The sequence below is a fragment of the Nansenia antarctica genome (assembly GCF_963989245.1).
Source record: "Nansenia antarctica genome assembly, chromosome: 10".
NCBI classification, from domain to species: domain Eukaryota; kingdom Metazoa; phylum Chordata; class Actinopteri; order Argentiniformes; family Microstomatidae; genus Nansenia; species Nansenia antarctica.
In genome coordinates this window covers 10,485,145-10,505,851 of record NC_137680.1, presented here as the reverse complement: position 1 = coordinate 10,505,851, position 20,707 = coordinate 10,485,145, and the positions used below count along the sequence as shown (strand labels likewise).

Here is a 20,707-nt window from a genome sequence, read left to right as displayed (position 1 = left end):
TGAAAGGTGCTATATAAATAAAGCTTTACTTACTTACTTACTTACTTACTCTCTCACTCTCACTCTCAATCTCTCCCCTCTTTCTCTCTCTCTCACTGTACTCTACACCCTTCTCTTCCCCTCTCTAAGCTCTCCTCCTCAATCTCACCCCTCTCTTCTCTCCCCTCCCTCTCACTCCTCACCCCCTCTCTCCCCCTCTTCTTCCATCTCTTCACCCCCTCCCGCCAGATGATTGACACACCGCCTCACTCCCCGAGTGTTCCGTCCTACCGCGTCGACCACGACTTCACCTGTCCGACTGCCCCTCCCAGCTCCCCCTGCCCCTCCCCGCCCCCCTCCCCTTCTTTCGGAGGGGGGGTGACCCTGCGTCGGCCCCGGCCCCCCTCCTCCTCCTCCTCCTTCTCGTCCTGCTTGACAGTCACACAGGCCTTGGACCCCCTCCGCAGGCACAGTTGGCAACCAGGAGCCATGATGTATGGATGCAACCCACAGTACCAGCAACGCAGGTAGGGGGCGCCACCTAAGGAGTTGAGAAAATGGCTTATCCTGAATTTTGTTTGCTGTGTTGGTTGTACCTAATTCATTAATTTCTAAGTTCCTATATATTTGCTTTGAAATTCACTTTGAAATGGAATTGAAGGGAGTAAGTAAGTAAGTAAGTAAAGCTTTATTTATATAGCGCCTTTCGTACATGAAATGCAACTCAAAGCGCTTTAAAGGTGAAAAGAGAGACAGAGACAGAGACAGAAAGAGAGAGAGAGAGAGAGAGACAGAGAGAGAGAGACAGAGAGAGAGAGAGAGAGAGAGAGAGAGACAGAGAGAGAGAGAGAGAGAGAGAGACGGGGAAAGAGGGAGAGCGAGACAGGCAGAGAGAGATTGAGGCTGAGAGGGAGGTCTGTAATGAGGCTTGTGTCTCCTCTCATACCGTCAATATTGTACTGTTGTTATTTTTCACATCACAAATGTTGTGCCGTAGCCCGATAATGATCAAACTTATTATGGAAACGGAGGAAATAATAGCACTTGTAAGTGCTGGCCTTTTCCATAAGTGTTCTTTTTCACTTGCCTTCCACATGTTGTGGCAGATGATTGCTTGATAGATGAAGCTTATTAAACCAATAGGTCTGCAACCGGCAGATTCTCCCGGTCCTAATATTGTAAACCAAGGCCAAGTTTGATGCGTTGGTCCACTAGACCTTCCGAACATTTGGGGGTGGAAATGCCTCGGAACAAGTTAATATCTCGTCCAAGTTAACGTCTAGTCCAAGTTAACGTCTAGTCCAAGTTAACATCTAGTCCAAGTTAACATCTATTCCATTCTAATGGTTGCAGTTTGGACAAGTTGCGCTGACTGATCCGTGACCAGGACTCAGAGCCCTATGGCTCCTCATACTGTTGTTATCTCTGGCATTCCTCCTCTCTCTGGACTGGAGGTCTTATCAGTGCTGTTTCAGCTGGAGCTCCGCTCCTCTTTCTATCTCTCCTACTCTCTCAGACTCCTGACAGCTCCTGATCCACTGTGCATGGCACTGCTCTTCCTCTCTCTCTCTCTCTCTCTCTCTCTCTCTCTCTTCCTGTGCAAGTCCCTCTCTCCCCCTCTTCCTTCTCTCTCTCTTTCTCTCTCTCTCTCTCTCCCTCCATCTCCCTCTTTCTTTCTCTCTCCCCCTCTCTCTTTCTCCCTCCCTCTGTTGTTGCTATCTTTCTTCTCATCTTGTCTTCTCCCTCTCTCTTTTCCACTCCCTTCTCCCAATGTGCAGGCTCATCTGCCATGCAAATGAATGTTGATGTGAATAGATCTCAGCATGATGAGAGAGAGAGAGAGGAGCGAGAGAGAGGAGAGAGAGAGAGACATATATTATATTTATTAATTCATTATAAATATAAAGTCATATAGTAAGGGCAGCAGAGAAGTATAAGTGCAGAATGGACTGAGGTCAACACAATGTACCCTGAAAGAAGAGTCTTCAAGAATGTGAGATCACAGAGCTACAGTCTCTCAGTAGCACTATTGTGCTGTAGCGCGCACACACTCACACACACACACACACACACACACACACACACACACACACACACACACTTGGACATTACAGTATTATGTTGTGTCTACAGTGACGTTGAGTACGGGATGAGCCTTCTCCACTGTCTTAACTCCTGTACTGTCTCTGCTGTGAGAGGGACTCCGTCCACGCCTACCTTTCAACTCACTTCACTTCAGTCAACAGTATTTCTCTCTCTCTCTCTCTCTCTCTCTCCACCCCTGTTTCCCCATTTTCTCCATCTTTCTTCTCTATACCCCCCCCCTCCCCATTCCAACCCCTGCTTTCTCATTCTCTCTCTCCCCTCCTCCTCCTCCTCCCACTCCTCCTCTCCCAGTGTGAGTCTGGAGGGCCTGGACCCAGAGGAGATGGAGAAGGTGTTGTTCGGGGACCTGGGGGGGTGCGGAGGGGGGCGGGACCCTCGAAGAGCCCCCATCACCTCCTACGGCCAGGAGATGGCCTCCCTGCTGTCACTCACCGAGGAGGAGACGGCCTCCGAGCCCCAGATCCTCATCCCATTGGAGGTGAGCCACGGCCTTTGTCGCTTTACAGTTTTTCCTCAGTTGCTAAAACACTAAACACCCTTCTCTGAACCAAATTCTCAGTGGCCTAAACTCATTTGTCGAATCAAACACTCTTTTGGCCAAACCTTAAACACTGTTCAGGTACTTAGACACAATTTGCAAAACTCATCCGCTCTTTCTTGCCAAACCTTAAACACATTCTCAGTCACTAAACACATTTCACACTGTGATACACGTGTGTTGCAAAATTGTGAACACTGGCAGCAGAATGTGAACACAACTCCAACTCAGTTGTCATCTGTTACACACAACAACAAAAAATGTAACACACGTATTTCTAATGATGTGATCAGACCAATTGTAAGTAAGTAAGTAAGTAAAACTTTATTTATATAGCACCCTTCCCACCACGGATGCACAGGGTACTTTACATACAGAAATAAATAAAACAAAATACGAAAAGTGCAAATTTCAAAACATCAATGATTAAAAACAACAAAGGGGACAACATAAGCAAAACATAAACAGTAACAAAAAGAAGGCTAAAGGTGACTGCCGGCCTGCCTAAACAGATGAGTCTTTAGTTGCCGCTTAAAGATGAGTTCTGAGGGCGCGGCTCTTAGGTCAGGGGGGAGGGCGTTCCAAAGTCTTGGGGCCGTCGCCTCAAACGCTCTGTCCCCTTTAGTTCTTAGTCTGGTCCTGGGTACGACCAGGAGCTCCTGGTCGGAGGACCTCAGTGACCGGGTGGATGCGTAGGGGTGGATGAGATCCGAGATGTAGGCGGGGGCTTGGTCATGAAGGGCTCTAAAAGCAAACACCAGCACTTGAATTCTAAGCTGTACCGGGAGCCAGTGCAGGGATGCTAGGATGGGGGTGATGTGGCATGATTTCTTGGACCTGGTGAGAAGCCTGGCAGCCGCGTTCTGGACCAGTTGAAGTTGTGCTATAGATGATTTGTTGAGATAGGTAAACAGTGAATTACAGTAATCGAGTCTAGATGAGATAATGGCATGTACAGACAGTTCTAATTCAGAGTGGGATACAATGGACCGGAGCTTAGCGATGTTTCTGAGATGGAAAAAACAGGTACGTGTCAGGAATTTAACATGTTTATCCAAATGCATGGACTGGTCAAAAATAACACCCAGGTTTCTTAGATGGGGGCGAACATTGTCTTTAAGGGACCCTAAGTGCGTGGCTACTCTAGAGGAAATGTTTTCAGTGGCTACAATCGGTACTTCTTGGGCAGGATAAAAGTCAGTTCAGAGTGCACACACAGGTGGCACATGTGCATCCATCTACAATGGATGGAGACATACAGAGAGGCAGAGGAGGAAGAGTTTGTGTGAGAGGTGGTGGACGAGGAGGAAGGGGACGAGGAAGAGGCCGAGGAAGACCAAGAACAATCATTACTGATGAAATCCGTGCAACTATTGTACACCATGTTGTTGTTTATGGGATGACAATGAGGGAAGCAGGACAAAGAGTCCAACCCAATTTGAGCAGATTCTGTGGCCAGCATACTATCGTACATAGTGATAGTATACAAAAATACAAAAATACAGGCTGTGGGCTATGATACACAGGGATGGGCTATGTACAGCATGATCTACACACAACTGTAACTGTATGGTCAGTGAGACGGTGTAGAGTTTATTAATAATAATAATAATAATAATAATAATAATAACTTTAATTTATATAGCGCCTTTCAAAAAGCCCAAGGACGCTTTACAAGGGAATGATCGGACAGACAAAACAGAAAACAAACAAAGCAAAACTGAAACAATGACTAGGGGCCAAAGGCCTTGGAGAACAGATGAGTTTTGAGGGCTAATTTGAAGGAGTCCAGGGTGGGGGCATTGCGGATCACTGTGGGGGGGGAGTTCCAGAGGGTAGGTGTGGCCACGCTGAAGGCTCTGTCCCCAAAGGTCCGTAGGTTGTTTGCGGGGGGTGGATAGCAGGCCCATGTCTGACTCTGTTTAGAGTCAAAAGTCTGACAGCTGAGGGGAAGAAGCTGTTGGTGGTCCTGTTGGTTCTGCCCGTGAGGCTGCGATGAGTCTAGATGAGATAATGGCATGTATAGACAGTTCTAATTCAGAGTGGGATACAATGGACTGGAGCTTAGCGATGTTTCTGAGATGGAAAAAACAGGTACGTGTCAGGAATTTAAGTTTGGCCTGTTGGTGGTCCTGTTGGTTCTGCCCGTGAGGCTGCGGTAGCGTGCCCCAGAGCGAGTACCACGTAGGAGGGTGAACAGTCCATGGTTGGGGTGAGAAGCTTCTCTGATGATGTTCCGTGCTCTCCGTAGGCAACGCTTCTCGTAGATTGTTGTGATGGAAGGGAGGAGGGGTCTTGGTGATGCGTTGAGCTGTTTTCACCACCCTCTGCAGTGGTTTCCAGTCCTTGGCAATGCAGTTACCGTACCAGACTGAGATGCAGGTGGTAAGAATGCTCTCAATCGTGCAGCGGTAGAAAGGTGTCGTTTGGCCAGTTTCCTCAGGAAGAAGAGGCGTTTGTGGGCCTTCTTGGCGACGGTTGAGGTGCTACGTAGGCTGCGATTATTATGACGGCTGAGATCTCTCTGGGCAGTTGGAATGGCTGGAATGGCTGTTGGCTGGAACCATGACGAACTCAAGATGAGCAGAACAGTGCTTGTCGATGGTGGCGTTATCTCTACACCAAGAGTTGTTTACATAAATGCATAGTCCCCCGCCACCCATCTTACCGCAATCAGTTGTTCTATTCAGTTGTCGGCCTTGTAGCTCGATCGCGTTATCTGGCACACCGTCGCGTAGCCAAGATTCTGTGAGAATCAGCATGTTTGTCAGCATGAATCAATGTCAACTTTGGTGGAATCAATAGTGTGTCTCTGTCAACTATTCACTGTGTCCTCACACGCAACAGACTTAGCATGAAACAGAGTGTACAGAGTACCTTTTGATCGCAACTCTGCAAGAGCCAAAGATCGAAGATATCAGTATGTGCAAGTAAGTGTAACCTACACACACTTTCAGCACTGATGCTTCCAGTACAATTCTATGCTCATAGGCCTACTGTTACTGTTAGGCTAGTAGTTGCAGTTGCTATGTTTACATTGAAAGGCCCCAGGAATACATTTTCATAGATGAAGCAGGGTTCAATCTGGCGAAAAGGAGGCGGAGAGGCAGCCAGGAACACAATTGGTCAACGTGCCATTGTGGAAGTCCCTGGCCAGCGTGGTGGCAATGTCACCCTTTGTGCAGCCATAAGTAACTGGGGGGTTCTCCACCGTCATGCAGACCTGGGGCCATATAACACTGAACATCTCCTTACATTTCTGGATGGTCTACAGGATATTATGGCTGTGCGTGAGCAGCTGCATTAGCAAGCAGTTCATCCTGTATATGTCATAGTTTGGGACAATGTGAGCTTTCACTGTGCTGTCCTGATACGAGTGGTTCACCAACAACCAGCACTTCATAATAATTGGTCTGCACTTATATAGCGCCTTTATCCAAAGCGCTTTACAACGGCCTCTTATTTACCTTTATTTTGTGAATGTAGTTTGAGGTTTTGTGAAAATGGGTGGAGGTTTCAAGAAATGTGTTTAAGCAACTGAGAAAAACTGTAATCACACTGGCATACTACACGTTGAGTGGCATGCAGTAGAGTAGACATTCAGTTTGATTGCATTTTTCCAACTATATTTCTCTCTCTCTTTCACACACACACACACACACACACACACACACACACACACACACACACACACAACACACACAAACCCCAACTGATGCTCTGTGAAACTGGAGGAGCGCTCTCATATACTCTGGACACTTTCCTCCACTCTTTCTCTATCTCTCTCTCTCTCTCTCTCTCTCTCTCTCTCTCTCTCTCACACACACACACACACACAATCACACATACTCACACACTGATGCCCTTGTCTGTGTGTGTGTGTCTGTGTGTGTGTGTGTGTGTGTGTCTCTCTCTCTCTTAGGAACGGTCATCTCAGCTGCAGGGCTTCAGTTCCTCCGCTCCATCCCTGTGTGCCAGTCTCAGTCTGTGCCAGCGCCCCAACACCGAGCACACACATCGCTCCTACTCCAACGCCAGCTCCTACTCCAGCTCCCACACTCACTACCAAGGTAGGACTGATGTGTGTGTCTGTGTCTGTGTCTGTGTGTGTGTGTGTCTCTGTGTCTGTCTGTGTCTGTGTCTGTGTGTGAGAGAGAGAGAGAGAGAGAGAGAGAGAGAGAGAGAGAGAGAGAGAGAGAGAGAGAGAGAGAGAGAGAGAATGGCTTCTTGGAGGGATTCTTCTTGTTCAATTAGAACATAAAGAGATGATGAGGTAATGCAGTCAGTCACTAGCATGCTGCCAAGTCAGTGAATGACGGCAGTTTGCGGCTTTCTTTCTTTGTGTCTGCCTCCTCTCTTCGTATGCGATTATGTTGGTGAGTTGTTGGTGTTTGTGGATGTTCAGCTGTTCCATCAGCTGGTACCTTGTTCGTTTCTATAAAAGAGAGTAAGAGTGGAGGAAAGTGTCCAGAGTATATGAGAGCGCTCCTCCTCCTTTCACAGAGCATCAGTTGGGGTTTGTGTGTGTGTGTGAGAGAGAAATATATAAAGAGAGTTGGATAAATGCAATCAAACTGAATGTCTACTATACTGCATGCCACTCAACGTGTAGTATGCCAGTGTGTAGTATGCCAGTTATAAAAAAAGGTTTTAGAGCAGTGTGTGTGCGTGGGTGCATATGTGACAGCAGCTGGTCAAACCGGGAAGTCGCCAACCAATCAAAACCGTTCAGACTTTTATTCAGAAAAATGTAAATAAATGTCAACGTTGATGAAAAACAATGACAAGCTCGCTAGTCAAGCCAAAACATTGCAATGCAATGGATTCGGTGAGTAATACCCACTACTCTACTCTACACTAACTAGGTAGTAGTGGGCATTACTTTCCGAATCCATTGCATGTGTGATTGCCAACTTGTTCCCGGTTTTACCAGCTGCTGTCACATATACTTAAACACCCATATCTTGGTATGTATGTGATGTCATGATGTCTCTATGGGAGTGCCATTGTATGTGTGCGCATGAGTATGTGTGCTAGATCGCATTTGTGTGTGTGTGTGTGTGTGCGTGTGCGTTCTTTTGTGTGTTCCATATCGTTTGTGTGTGTGTATGTGTGTGTGTCCGTGTGTGTTCCGTAATGTGTGTGTGTGTGTTCCGTAGTGTATGTGTGTGTGTGTGTGTGTGTGTGTATGTGTTCCATAGTGAGTGTGTGTATGTGTGTGTTCCATAGTGTGTATGTGTGTGTGTATGTGTGTGTTCCATAGTGTGTATGTGTGTGTATGTGTGTGTTCCATAGTGTGTATGTGTGTGTGTGTGTGTGTGTGTGTTCCATAGTGTGTGTGTGTGTTCCGTAGTGTATGTGTGTGTGTGTGTATGTGTTCCATAGTGAGTGTGTGTATGTGTGTGTTCCATAGTGTGTATGTGTGTGTGTATGTGTGTGTTCCATAGTGTGTATGTGTGTGTGTATGTGTGTGTTCCATAGTGTGTATGTGTGTGTGTGTTTGTGTGTGTTCCATAGTGAGTGTGTGTGTGTTCCGTAGTGTGTGTGTGTGTGTGTGTGTGTGTGCGCGCGTGCGTGTGTGTGTGTGCAGCTATGCGGAAGCCCTCTTCCTGTGTTTGTTCTCACTGGGGGTTGCTGCTGTCGCGAGCCCACCCCACAGAAGGCACTGTGTTCTCAGCTGTCTCTTCTTCTTTCTATCTCCCTTCTTCGTTCTATCCATCTATTTGTCTGTTAGCGCTCTCTCTGTATGCCCTTTCATTCTATGGCGTCGACAGAGATCACTCGAACCCTGTCCTCAACAGACGACTCTTGTTTCTCTCTGTCTCCTGTTGTTTGACTTGCCTTCCTGAACACGTAGCCTTGTACACCTCGCTGGGACTAGCTGGGTTTTTCAACAAGCTGCAGGAGTGGTTAGTGTGTTTGTGTATGTATGTGTGTGTGTGTTTGTTTGTGTGTGTGTATTTGTGTGTGTGTGTGTGTGTGTGTGTGTGAGAGTGAGTGAGAGAGTGCGTGCGTGCGTGTGTGTGCCAGTGTGTGTGTGTGTACGTGCGTGCCTGCTTGCTTGCATGAGTGTGTGCATCCGTACATGAGTGTGTCCATTATGATGAAATGGATCCAAGCCCAGATGAAGAGTTACCAGATGACTGAGTTGATGCATAACAATGTATATGGTTATGACGATTATGGTGTTATGGAGAAAAACGGACTTTGGTTTCACTCTCTCTCTCTCTTTTCAGACTCTTCCCTGCACTCATCATTTGGGGGGTCCACACAGAGGTGAGACTGAAGTGTCCTTTTATTTCTGATAACAACTGTTGACTCGTAAGACACTGTGGAAAAAATCTTTATTAAATGTTAAATTCAGTGAGACTTGCCCCATCTCACAGTAGGATGTTTCTCTTCCTCTCTCGGTCTCCCACCTCCCCCACCTCTCCTGCCCTCTCTCTCCCTTTTCCCTCCTCTACTTCCAACTCTTCTCCACTCTTTTCCTTTCCCCTCCACTCCCTTGTGTCTCCTCTCCTCTCTCTCCTCCCTTCTCTCCCCTCCCCTCCTCTCCTCTTCTCTCCCCTCCCCACCTCTCCTCTGTTTTCTCCCCTCCCCTCCTGATCCCCCGATCTCACCTTCATCTTCCCTGCCCTCCCCCAGTGTGGATGAGGAGCTGGAGAGGAGGACAGAAGAGAGGAGGAGAGAAGAGAGGAGGACGGAGGGCCAGAGGAGGATCCCCCCGGGGGAGGAGAAGACTGGGACCCCCCTGGGACGCACCTTCAGCTTCCTGCGCAAGATGGCCGGCCCCCCACGCAAGGTACGTGAGCGTGTGCACGCGTGTGTGTACATGTGTGCATGTATCTGTGTGTGTGTGTGTGTGTGTGTAGCGACAGAGCACTCGCTTGAGCCTGCCTGGAGTTCCAGGTGGGCGGGGTTGGCACTTTTGGGACCATTCCATTGGTTCCATTGTGCCAGGCACATTCAATCAAACACAGGATAAAGTATTTGACATTTTAAATGTTATTTAGAACCTGGGTCTGGTACACAGTCGTACTGGTGTGAAAGAGCATTTTCAGAGCACTAATAAAGAGGAAGAGAGAAAGAAGAGGGTGGAAGAAGAGAGAGAATGACAGAGAGAGAAACAGAAGGGCCAGACAGGAAGCCATTCTCTCTCTCTCTCTCTCTTTCTCTCTCTCTCTCTCTCTCTCTCTCTCTCTCTCTCTCTCTCTCTCTCTCTCTCTCTCTCTGGGAAAAAGAGTTCAAGTCTGGGAACAGTCAAGCTTGGCCTTTTTGTGAAGGGTCACAGTGGTGAGACTCAGAGAGAGGAAGTCATCATCATCTCTGTTTAGATTGAGCAGAATCAACCACCACAGCCGTATTTATAGTTCATGTGAAATTTGTGAAATGTCCATTACTTGTATACAGACAAACCGCCCCTTTAACCACAACCCAGCCAAGGCCCTCACATTACACCTCACGCTGATTTATTGGCATGATGACTCTGAATGGAACAACGTTGTGAAAGCAGTTGATTGTTATAAAATTGTTCAAGAAACAATAATTTTCTCTAAGGGGCTTAATGGTGCAGATGTTTCACAAATGAACAGAAACTGAAATTGGAAAATGGGGAAGCTTAAAGGAGCTACACATTACATCTTCACTGTACTACAACATATAATGCCCTTGAAAACTATGCAGGGATTGTGGAGATAGTTGAAACGTAATATACCAATGTTTGATTGACTGTGGAATTAGCATATTGATTTTCTTACTTACTTCTTACTATTTTCTTACTTACTTCTGACTTTGCTTACAGTAAGCAGGCGAATCAAAACTATCCGTAGCAAATATATATTATTACTTGTTCACCTGACATGTCAGGATCTTATCTCAATGGTCTGTGTAGCCAATTTTGTAAAGGAAGCTCGCTAGTACCGATGGCTAGTGTAAACAAACAGCTCATTGTAATTGCAGTTTTGACTCCTGGCCACAAGGGGAGCCATGTTGTAGCTCCTTTAAAGACAACTACTTAAGGAACGTGGAGGAAATGTTCTTGATTTTGTCGGTGATTGAAGTCTGTTTCCCACTGCTAGGCTCGCTCCCTCCCTCCCTCTTGTGCGTGCGTGTGTGTGCATGTGTGCGTGCGTGCGTGTGATGACGATCTTCAGACAGCAGGGGGAGACTCTGCCGTGTGTTTCAGATGTGGGAGTTTAGGGACTACACAGCACTCAAAAAACGTAACATTTATTTGAAAACAAAATTGCTGTTACTATTATCTGACGTATCCGTATTGCCATCATTATTATTTTTTGCATAGAATACTGATTCGATATCACAGTGATATTATTCTCTCTATAATTCTAATTTTCTCATTCATCAACTTCAGTTCAAACTGGAGTGGAAGTCCCCTGATTTTAGGGTTAGGATTAGCAACCTGATAAGGAGATGGTGCCTTTCTGACAGCAGTTTATTTATGATTATATCAAGGCCTCAGAGGACCTGTTAGAAAGATTGCCGGCCCTGTCTGACTGAGCTATTCCTGTCGTGTAACACATGTGTGGGTGTTTGTGTGTGTGTGTGTGTGTGTGTGTGTGTGTGTGTGTGTGTGTATGTATGCATTTGTGTATGCGTGTGTGCGTCCGTCCATATATACATCTCTGCATGTGTACTTGCTGTAACTTGTGTGTATAAGCTGTAACTTTTGCATGTGTCTGAGTTTGCTGTGTTTGTGTGGTGTGACCAAGTATGTGTGGTTTGAGTCCACACCCTTGGGACTGTTTGATTAGAGAGAGAGAGAGAGAAAGAGAGAGAGAGAGAGAGAGAGAGAGAGAGAGAGAGAGAGAGAGAGAGAGAGAGAGAGAGAGAGAGCTGACCTCAACATCAACATTTGTCAGAGGCCTTCATAGCTGAAATATTTCGGTTTAGAATACTTAGACATCTTGAATGTTTTTTTTTTCTTCTATTGATATACAGTCATGGACAAAAAATATTGACACTCCTGCCCTTGTCAGATAATGCACCACTTCTCCCAGAAAAATGCTTTGGTATTGACATGTTTATTTCTTTGTTTGCATTGGAACATCCAAAATGCAAATCCAAAATGCACCTATGGCAAGTTACAAGTGTTGGGAATATAGAAACCACACTTGCAACCAGTTAACATTGAGCATGGAGAAAAGAAAGAGGAGCAAAGAATTGTCTGAGGAGTTGAGAACCAAACTTGTTGAAAAGCATTCACAATCTCAAGGCTACAAGTCCATCTACAGAGATTGGAGTGCCCATATTTACAGCCCATAGCACTGTAGCTAACCTCCCTGGACGTGGACGGAAGAGAAAAAATTGTTGAAAGATTGCAACGAAGGATTGTTCGAATGGTGGATAAAAAACCGTGATCGACTTCCAAACAAATTCAAGCTGACCTGCAGACACAGGGTACAACAGTGTCAGCTCGCACTATCCGTCACAATCTGAATGAAATGGGACTCTATGGTAGGAGACCCAACTGCTGACCCAGAGACATAAAAAAGTCAGACTGGAGTTTTGCCAAAACTTACTTGGGGAAGGCAAAATCATTCTTTGAGACCAAAATAGAGCTTTTTGGTAAAGCACATCATTGTATTGTTTACACAAAACGAAATGAGGCCTTCAATGAAAAGTACATGGTCCCCTACAGTCATGTGTAGGTCATCGTGTGCATGGCATCATGAAATCTGAAGACCAATGTAGGGCCCAGTGTCAGAAAGCTGGGTCTCTCCGTCAGGGGTCATGGGTCTTCCAGCAAGACAATGACTCAAAGCATACTTCAAAAAGTAAACAGAAATGGTTAAGACAAAGTGCTGGAGAGTTCTGAAGTGGCCAGCAATGACTCCAGATCTACATCCCATAGAACACCTGTGGAGTGATCTCAAAACAGCAGTTGAGGGAAGGCACCCTTCAAATGTGAGAGACCTGGAGCAGTTGGCAAAAGAAGAGTGGTCCAGTATTCCAGTAGAGAGGTGTAAGAAAGTCATTCATGGTTACAGGAAGGGATTGATTTCAGTTATTTTTTCCAAAGGGTGTACTACCAAATATTAAGTTGTCCAGTCCACAGTTCTGTGTGGAAGGATATCAGATCTGGCTTTTCTTCTCAGCTTTTCTGTGTTGTTCCGATGCAAACAAAAGAAATAAACATGTGAATACCAAAGCATTTGTAACTGCAACCATTTTCTGGGAGAAGTGGTTCATTATCTGACAGAAGTGCAGGGGTGCCAATATTTTTGGCCATGGCTGTATTAGATCTCCCTGATACACTCAGACAGTAATCGTTTAGTCTCTGTTCCTAATGAAGGGGAAAGATGAGATTACCGCTAGATTGTCCCGCTTTTTTCTGTTAATTTGGGATTGAGACAGATTTCTCCTAATGCATATACAGATAGTATAACTGGTTCACAACATCAAATCAAATCAAATCAAATTTTACAAGATGCAACTCAATGCGCTTCACATAATAAACATTCTCAGTCAATCAATCAATCAATCAATCAATACTGACAGAGCCGCAAGCAGGCAAAAGTAAAAACCTGTACACTATGTAGCCAGGAAAATTCCCGTGCAGCCCTCTACACATAGAGCGACTACTAGCCAGTTTGCCTACCAGCACCCAGCGGTGGGCCCCCACCCCCCCCCCCCCCCCCCCCCCCCCGGGGGGAGCCCCCGCCGCCCCACACACCCAGCCCGCCCCACCACCAGCACACCCGGCCCAGCCAAGCAAGCACAGACCATAAAGGCCCCGCACAAGGACGGCCAAGCAGGTGCCCTGGCGGCGGAACAGACCAGGCACACGGGGCAGCCGGGGGCCCCCAAGGGGAGGCCCAAGGACCACCGGCGCAAAGCAAGCAAGCAAGGGTGAAAAACCTGTACACCATGTATCCAGGAAAAGTTCCTTGCATTTTATCGGCGTACACACTGTCCATACATTTAGTGTATCTGCATTGTTCTGCATCCAGCATGGGCACAGGTCCTGCCAAAAGAGAATCTCAAGCGCAGTTATGATGCAACAACACAATAAAGATGACAGCAATACAACCTGATGGTGGTCCAGGTACATCCTGGTACCGGTTCTGGTACTGCTCTAGGTGCTACTAGGAGCTGACAGTGCCTCATCAGCACCCAGGTCCTTTTTCCTGTCAACACGAATCTCAAAGCACGAGTATGGTGTAATAGCATAGTGATCCTAGTTCTATAAATGTCCAATGTCTCCCTTAGTAACAAAAGGCGAGATCAGTCAGTATAGTCTGATCTATTCACCAAGATGGGGTGGTGTACTGTATGTGCTACACAGCTGGCCAGGGCTAGAACACTGAGGTATGGTAGGACAGGACTAGAACACTGAGATATGGTAGGTGTGTAAACGTCTGACAAACGTTCCCCCCGGGGGTGAATTGTCTTCTTATTCATCCAACACTCTCCTTTCAATGGTAACATGCTGTGTGGTGGGAAAACAGGCAGTAATGAATATCAAGAGAAGGTTACTGCACTGTGCGGGGGTGTTGGTGGGAGTGTGGGTGGAGGGGCTGTTGTGCTGTTAAGCACTAGAGGTGGAGGAGGGAGATGGGCACATACCTCGCTGAGAGAGCAGACACATCTTGATAACATGTGGCTCGGTTTTATTAGCGAGCATGTGTGTTTTGTAGAGTGATGTGTGTGTGTGTGTGTGGGGGGGGGGGGGTGGCGTGTGCGTGTGTGCCTCTACAATACTGTATGTTTCACAGTGAACACTACAGTACTCAGTACTTAGTTACACTTTACTACAGTAAATCATAATTTGCAGTTGAACAGATCTTGGCTAAAGTTAAGCCTTCACCCCTCTATTTCCCTTTCAACCATCCCACCCCCTCTTCTTTTCCCTCCCTCCCTCCCTCCCTCCCTCCCTCCCTCCCTCGCTCTCTCTTTCCCAGCTGGGCAGTTGCTGTGCCGGGTGGCAGGATTGCATCAGCGAGAGCGGTTTTTCTCCTCAGCCATCCTTCCCCCTCCTTCTCCCTCTCCATCACTCCACCTCCCACTCCTCCCATCATCTGTATCAATCCCACCCCTTTTTCTTCTTTCCCTCACTCTCTTATACTTCCCCTTCCCTCTCTTTTAGATTCACTGACACAAGCTCTGCTATGAGCCATTAGTACCAGCTAGTTACCAATTGTGCTGAATGCATTGAGGTAAATACCAAAATGTACCGATGTGGTAATAGGTAACCCCCCCCCATTTACCACATTGTTTCTTGGTAAACACCAACTGTACAACAAAGGCTTACTCTTGAGTTACCCTTTCTCATCTCTCTCAAAACCTTTTATTTCTCGTCTTCAATATCTCTCCTTCTCTTCTTTCTCTTCCCAACCACCTCCTCTCTCTCTCCATATCTTTCCCTTTTCCTTTGTCTCTGCATAGCAAGACACTGTTAAAAGTAGAAATGTCACCTTTCTATGCAATCATTTACTCATTGAAAGCAGTTCTACTCTTGTTGTCTTAACACAAACTCCCTGTACTCCTTCCTTGTTCTCTCTCTCATTCCCTCTCTCTCCTCCCTTCCAAATTTCCATTCTAACGTCGTACATGGAGTGTTACCAGAGGCAGGCGGAGTGGAGGATATTAAAGCCATAAAGAGGAATGCAGAGCGACAGAGAATATTAACCAGGCACATTTACCCTGTCTGAGTAAAGTTTACCCCCCTACCTTACCACATCCTTCCTCTTATCGATACAGTCTTATATCAACATATACAGTCTTATATCAACATGTTCACTCAGCTCTGCTCACCTTCCTTATCTCTCCTCTGTCCAGGCCCTGTCACGTCTCTGGAGCCTCTTTATTTGATTCATTAGGACTAGTAGGGTCAGAATGTCTATATTAATGTCTATATTCATTCATTCATGAATATACTTATACAATTATTACAAGGCAGATACTTAATTGAAAAATGTTACATTCTACTCTCAATGGTAAATGATAGCTAGAGAGAGAGGGAGAGAGAGAGGGAGAGAGAGAACCTTTTTTAAACAAAGACAGACCCCATGAACTTCTACATGAAACAACACCTCTGACCAGGACACAAAGGAAAGAGAATGCATTTGTATTTGACTTCTGTTTTATACCTGACTTTCAACCATAGTATTTAAATGAACAGCTTTTTGGAAGGGAACCTACCAGACCCCCATCCAAGTCATATGACACCTCAGTTTCAACACCTTACAAACATCACAGAGCATTTTGTCCCATCGGGAGAAGGGTCATTTGAAGATAAGGGCAGAGTTGGGCACATGTTTTCCCTGTTCAAGACCTGTTCTACATACGTATTTGAAATGGTTTCAAATATGTTGCCTAGGTCTGGTACACACATGCAGTTATGACACTCCATAAGGCTCATGGAGCAGGTGTTCGCACTGTGATATAGGCTAGTCACCTTACCAAACTACTGAACCAAACTCAGCTGTGCTGAGCTGAGCTGAGCTGAGCTGTGCTGGTCATGCGTCCACCATAGTTGTTTGTAACAGTGCAGTTAAAGACAATGCAGAAACAAATAACATGTTTGAGCCAGCACAGTATGGTGTGGGTTGGCGCCCAGTAGTGTGTATAGCCCCTCAAACAGTGACACGGTACCTTCTTAGTCAGTCTGCTTACCCTGTGTACCCCTGTGCTTACCCTGTGTTTGCACATTTGCAAAATAATGATCTGGTTCCATTTCTCTATCAGAAAGCGTGGACTTTCCACAACAAAGTTCCACCCTTAAATTTCAAACGATTCCAACCAAGCGACTGAAGTGAACAGAGGCAGGGAAACATACAGCACTGCTGGCCATGGTGGGGATAAGCATGGCCATTTTACAATGAAAGTCAATGGGATGTTTCCGTTTGAGAGAGCTACGGTAAGGTTCCTACTGCATGTATGACCCTGGGGTTAGCCTGCGGCAAGAGAGGGGATGTAGATGTGGTCTGACTGGAGTGGACAGAGAAGAGACAGAGAAGAGGAGAATGCTGCTCTTCACTTATTGTCTCTCTTGCACATTTTCTCTTACACACACACACACACACACTCTCTCTCTTACACTTCTCAATGTTACTGAGGCCTGTTGTCTCCCTTACAATGGCCCATCACAGAGTTAGTGTTTGACAGTGTCTCTTGTGTATGTGTGTGTGTGTGTGTGTGTGTGTGTGTGTGTGTGTGTGTGTGTGTGTGTGTCACTGGGTGACTATGCTCAATAGAAGTCTTGTGCTGTGCCCAACACCTGTGTGTTATCTCATAATATACCACCCAAGCGCTGCCAGGCAACACACACACACACACACACACACTATGGAACAACACACAATTACACGGCAAACAAAGAGAACACACTTCCGACACAGAGCATACTGGACTGGACATACACACCCTCTAAACCACAAAACAAGACAGATTTGAACATGATGAATGTGACATGATTTGAATGTGCCTTACCCAGTACTGACTGTGGGTTCCAACTGTATTTGAGGCTGGAGGTAGAAATTGGAGGAAGTGCTCATTGTAATGCATGTATACCATTCCTAATTCCATTCCATGCATTTCAATGAGCCCGTCCTCCAATTTCTACCTCCGCCAGCCTCCCCTGGTATACAGTACAGGTAAGTTGCAGGGGTATAAGTGATATCTGTTGATTCTATGACCATCTCTATAGCGCACAAAAGCACACATAAATAAAGGGTTTATGGATGACAACAGAGAGTAATTAATGTTTGTTTGTTTATCATTTCTGGTAACTATTATTACTCCGTGCTGAAACAAAGATGTGAGCTGGAGAGAGGGGAGCGTGCCTGGTCCTGTATGTTCAACCTGTACTCTCTAGAGGTAGTAAACACACTCAACAAAGGATTTCCTGGCATAATACACACGTCAAGGTACATGTTACAGTAACCACAGTAGTAATGCGTCAGTGTGGGACTGTCTGGAGTTCAAGCCCGGGGGTCTCACATGAAAGAAATCTTTTTTGAACATTTATTTTAGCAGGGAGTCCCATTGAGACCAAGGTCTCTTTTACAAGGGAGCTCAACATACACACAGTATACAACCATACATAATACAAAATTACAACATTATGAAACTCAATCAAGAAAAACAAGCACATTTTTTCAACAAAGATGTTCTCAATAAAAACTTTAAACTGCCAGAGCGGGACCAGAGCAACCAAATGAAAAGTTTGGTAATTGATGTTCTTGAATTTCAAAAATTAGATTACCGTAGGTAAACCGGGAGGGCTTACAGTAGGGCTTTATGCCATAGGGCTTTATGCCGTAGGGCTTTATACACAAAAAGGGAGTAATGAAAAGATATTGGCATTAGTTTGGGGAGCTAACGCATGTTTTCAGGGTCCCACAGACATCAAGTGGTTGCCCCAAATTCAGTTGCTCCGACCAAATCTCAAACTTGCGACCTCTGACTTGCCCACACACCTGACCGTCGCCTCAAATACCCGATGTTAACCAGGTATGCTATCGAAAAGCTAGCTATTCAACAGCATGGGTGGGGATATTTGAACTTGAGGAGTGAGTTTACTATCTCAACTCGGTTGTACTTTTTGGAGAACTTGAATTGTGGTATCAGCTGCTATTCAAAGGGGGGCAGTCAAACTAAGAGTCAATCTTGAACAATCCAGCAAACACACACACACACACACATTCAATGGAGAGTCAGACAAAGTATCTGTGTGTGTGTGTGTGTGTGTGTGAGAGAGAGAGAGAGAGAGAGAGAGAGAGAGAGAGAGAGAGAGAGAGAGAGAGAGAGAGAGAGAGAGAGAGAGAGAGAGAGAGAGAGAGAGAGAGAGAGATTGTGTGCATGCACGGCTCCTTGCATTTCAGGGGGTTGTAATTGCTATCAAATGAGGTCTCAAGCACAGAGAGGAGGAGTTTCAGTAGAGGGAAGAGGATGAGAAGACGGAGAGAAGTTTTAGTAGAGATGGGAGGAAGAGGATGAGATAATCCAGTCCAATAATCCAATCCAAACTTCAGTAGGTGCATAAAGAAAGAGAGAAAGAGAAAGAGGGGGAGTGGAGTCCAGACAGAGTGGACAGGTGTTGAAAGAAGAGTGTGGGCAGTAAGTTCAAGCAACATTACACAATCACAGCTCTGTTTGAGAGAATCATGACTCACTTGAGGCACTCAGTTATTCTCTCTCACTTGCGCAAAAATCTCTTTACAATGTGAACTGCAGAGGTCCATAAAATAGTGTTTTGGCTGTAGTGGGCTGCAATGCAGGGCGTTTCCCGTATCTTTTCCCTCTACATTTAGACACAGCCACTTAAAGTGTCCCCTTGAATAACCTCCTTCTTCTACCTCTCTTTCTCCAGCACCAGCGTTCCTGCTAGAGTAGGCCTACTACCCTAGGTGTCTGTCTTCTATCTCAATGTTTTCTCTTTCATCCCCTTATCATAGATATTGACCTTTTCACTGTCTATTCTATTTTTTTTCTTTCCTAGCACCAGGGGAGCCACCCCTCCCAAATTTCGTTGTTTGGTACCTGTACTATAGCAATGACAATAAAGACCATTCATTCATTCATTATGGCCACATATTGTCTCATACTCTCTCTGAGTTTCAATATTTGGCTGCATGGATCATGTGACTTTTCCTGCCTCTTCCAAGCAGGGTCCTTCAGTGCCAACATGAATGGATGAATGAATGGTCTTTATTGTCATTGATATAGTACAGGTACCATACAACGAAATTTGGGAGGGGGGGCTCCCCTGGTGCTAGGAAAGAAAACTAAAAACAAGAAGAGAAAAGAGCTGGTTTGGGAACATGGGAAGTTTCAAGCCAACTCAGTCATGTTTCTGCCACGTCAACAAGGCTAAGATACGGTCAGTTATAGCTCTGGCTCACTCGGGGGCTCGGAAAAACTGGGGATTCCGCTTTCAATACTGTAAATATGGGGTTTCTTATCAAACCCGCATCCGCAGCCACAGCGCTACTTCTGGTAAGGTGTGGTTACAATAATAAAGCCCCATACTAGTCAAGAGGTGATATTATTGGCTTCTGGCCACGTCTACTGACGCCGTGGGCGGGAGTTAGTGCAGAATACTTGTTAGTGGTTGGTCAAAAGTATGAAAGGTTTTGACGAAAGCCCCGCCTTCTTTAGGTCTGGCCCCTCCTCCTGAGACGCCGAATCTCCCAACTGCAGAATGAACCGTTCAGTTGTTCACCCCAGACACACACACACCCGACAAATAGAGAAAAGTTAACGGATTCATACTCCCATGTGCTATTATCTGACGTCTCATCTTCTGCCGGAAATATCAAACTGGAATTTTTTATTATTGAGTTTTCCCCCCCCGGAAGATAGAAAAGGAAGTGATAGAGGAGAACTCTATTGTATATTATTTGGTTTGAATTGAGGATCATTATTCTCCGTGGATCCAGCCCCCTCGGTATGTCCCGTGTCACGGAGCCTCTGCCAAAAACGCGTCAAGAGAGAATGAAAGAAATCAATTTACGGGTGAGTGTGAAAAGCCTGTTCTTCGTTGTTGCATTCAAAAGACCGAATCCTAAATGCCATTAAAATCCATTAAATGCCATTAAAATCATGTTAAAATCGAACATCATCATTAAAGCACCTTTGAAACAGTAATAGAAACTGTAATAATGGTAGTGTAATTAATTTTGACATGTGAGTAGGCTGTTGCCTTTCCAGTAATGCCCGGGGAACCCCCCCTCTCTCACCCTGAAGGAGGGCTACTCTCCCACGTTCTGCTACTTTTGTTTCACCCTTTGTAAAATTGTGGCAATGTGGGCTTAAGTGGATGATCGGTTATCTCTGTTTAGTATATGTCCATAGTACATAAATAGAGATACTTAAATGTTTCTGTACAGCATGGTGAGGGGGGGGTCGCATTGTGCGGCACAGTAGCCGAAGCTTGGGACACCAACACGTTGTCTGACCGGGAGAGAGAGAGAGGAAACCGATGGGGGAGGGGGGAGAAAAGTGTGTGTGTGTGTGTGTGTGTGTGTGTGTGTGTGTGTGTGTGTGTGTGTGTGTGTGTGTGTGTGTGTGTGTGTGTGAGAGAGTGTGTGAGTGTGTGTGTGTGTGTGTAGATGGCAAATT

The 20,707-nt window shown here is 45.8% G+C and overlaps 1 protein-coding gene across 1 annotated transcript in view; it reads left to right on the top strand.

Annotated features, from left to right (window-relative positions):
* Positions 1–228: 228 nt before the first annotated feature.
* arhgef2b (rho/rac guanine nucleotide exchange factor (GEF) 2b) overlaps positions 229–20,707 on the top strand; it is a gene marked incomplete at its 5' end in the record, with an annotated part of 57,815 nt that continues 37,336 nt past the window's right edge. The window contains 5 exons of the mRNA XM_080540946.1: positions 229–506; positions 2,377–2,563; positions 6,552–6,693; positions 8,481–8,532; positions 9,269–9,425. Coding sequence (XP_080397072.1) covers positions 229–506; positions 2,377–2,563; positions 6,552–6,693; positions 8,481–8,532; positions 9,269–9,425 — 816 coding nt within the window. The remainder of the gene's footprint in view (positions 507–2,376; positions 2,564–6,551; positions 6,694–8,480; positions 8,533–9,268; positions 9,426–20,707) is intronic.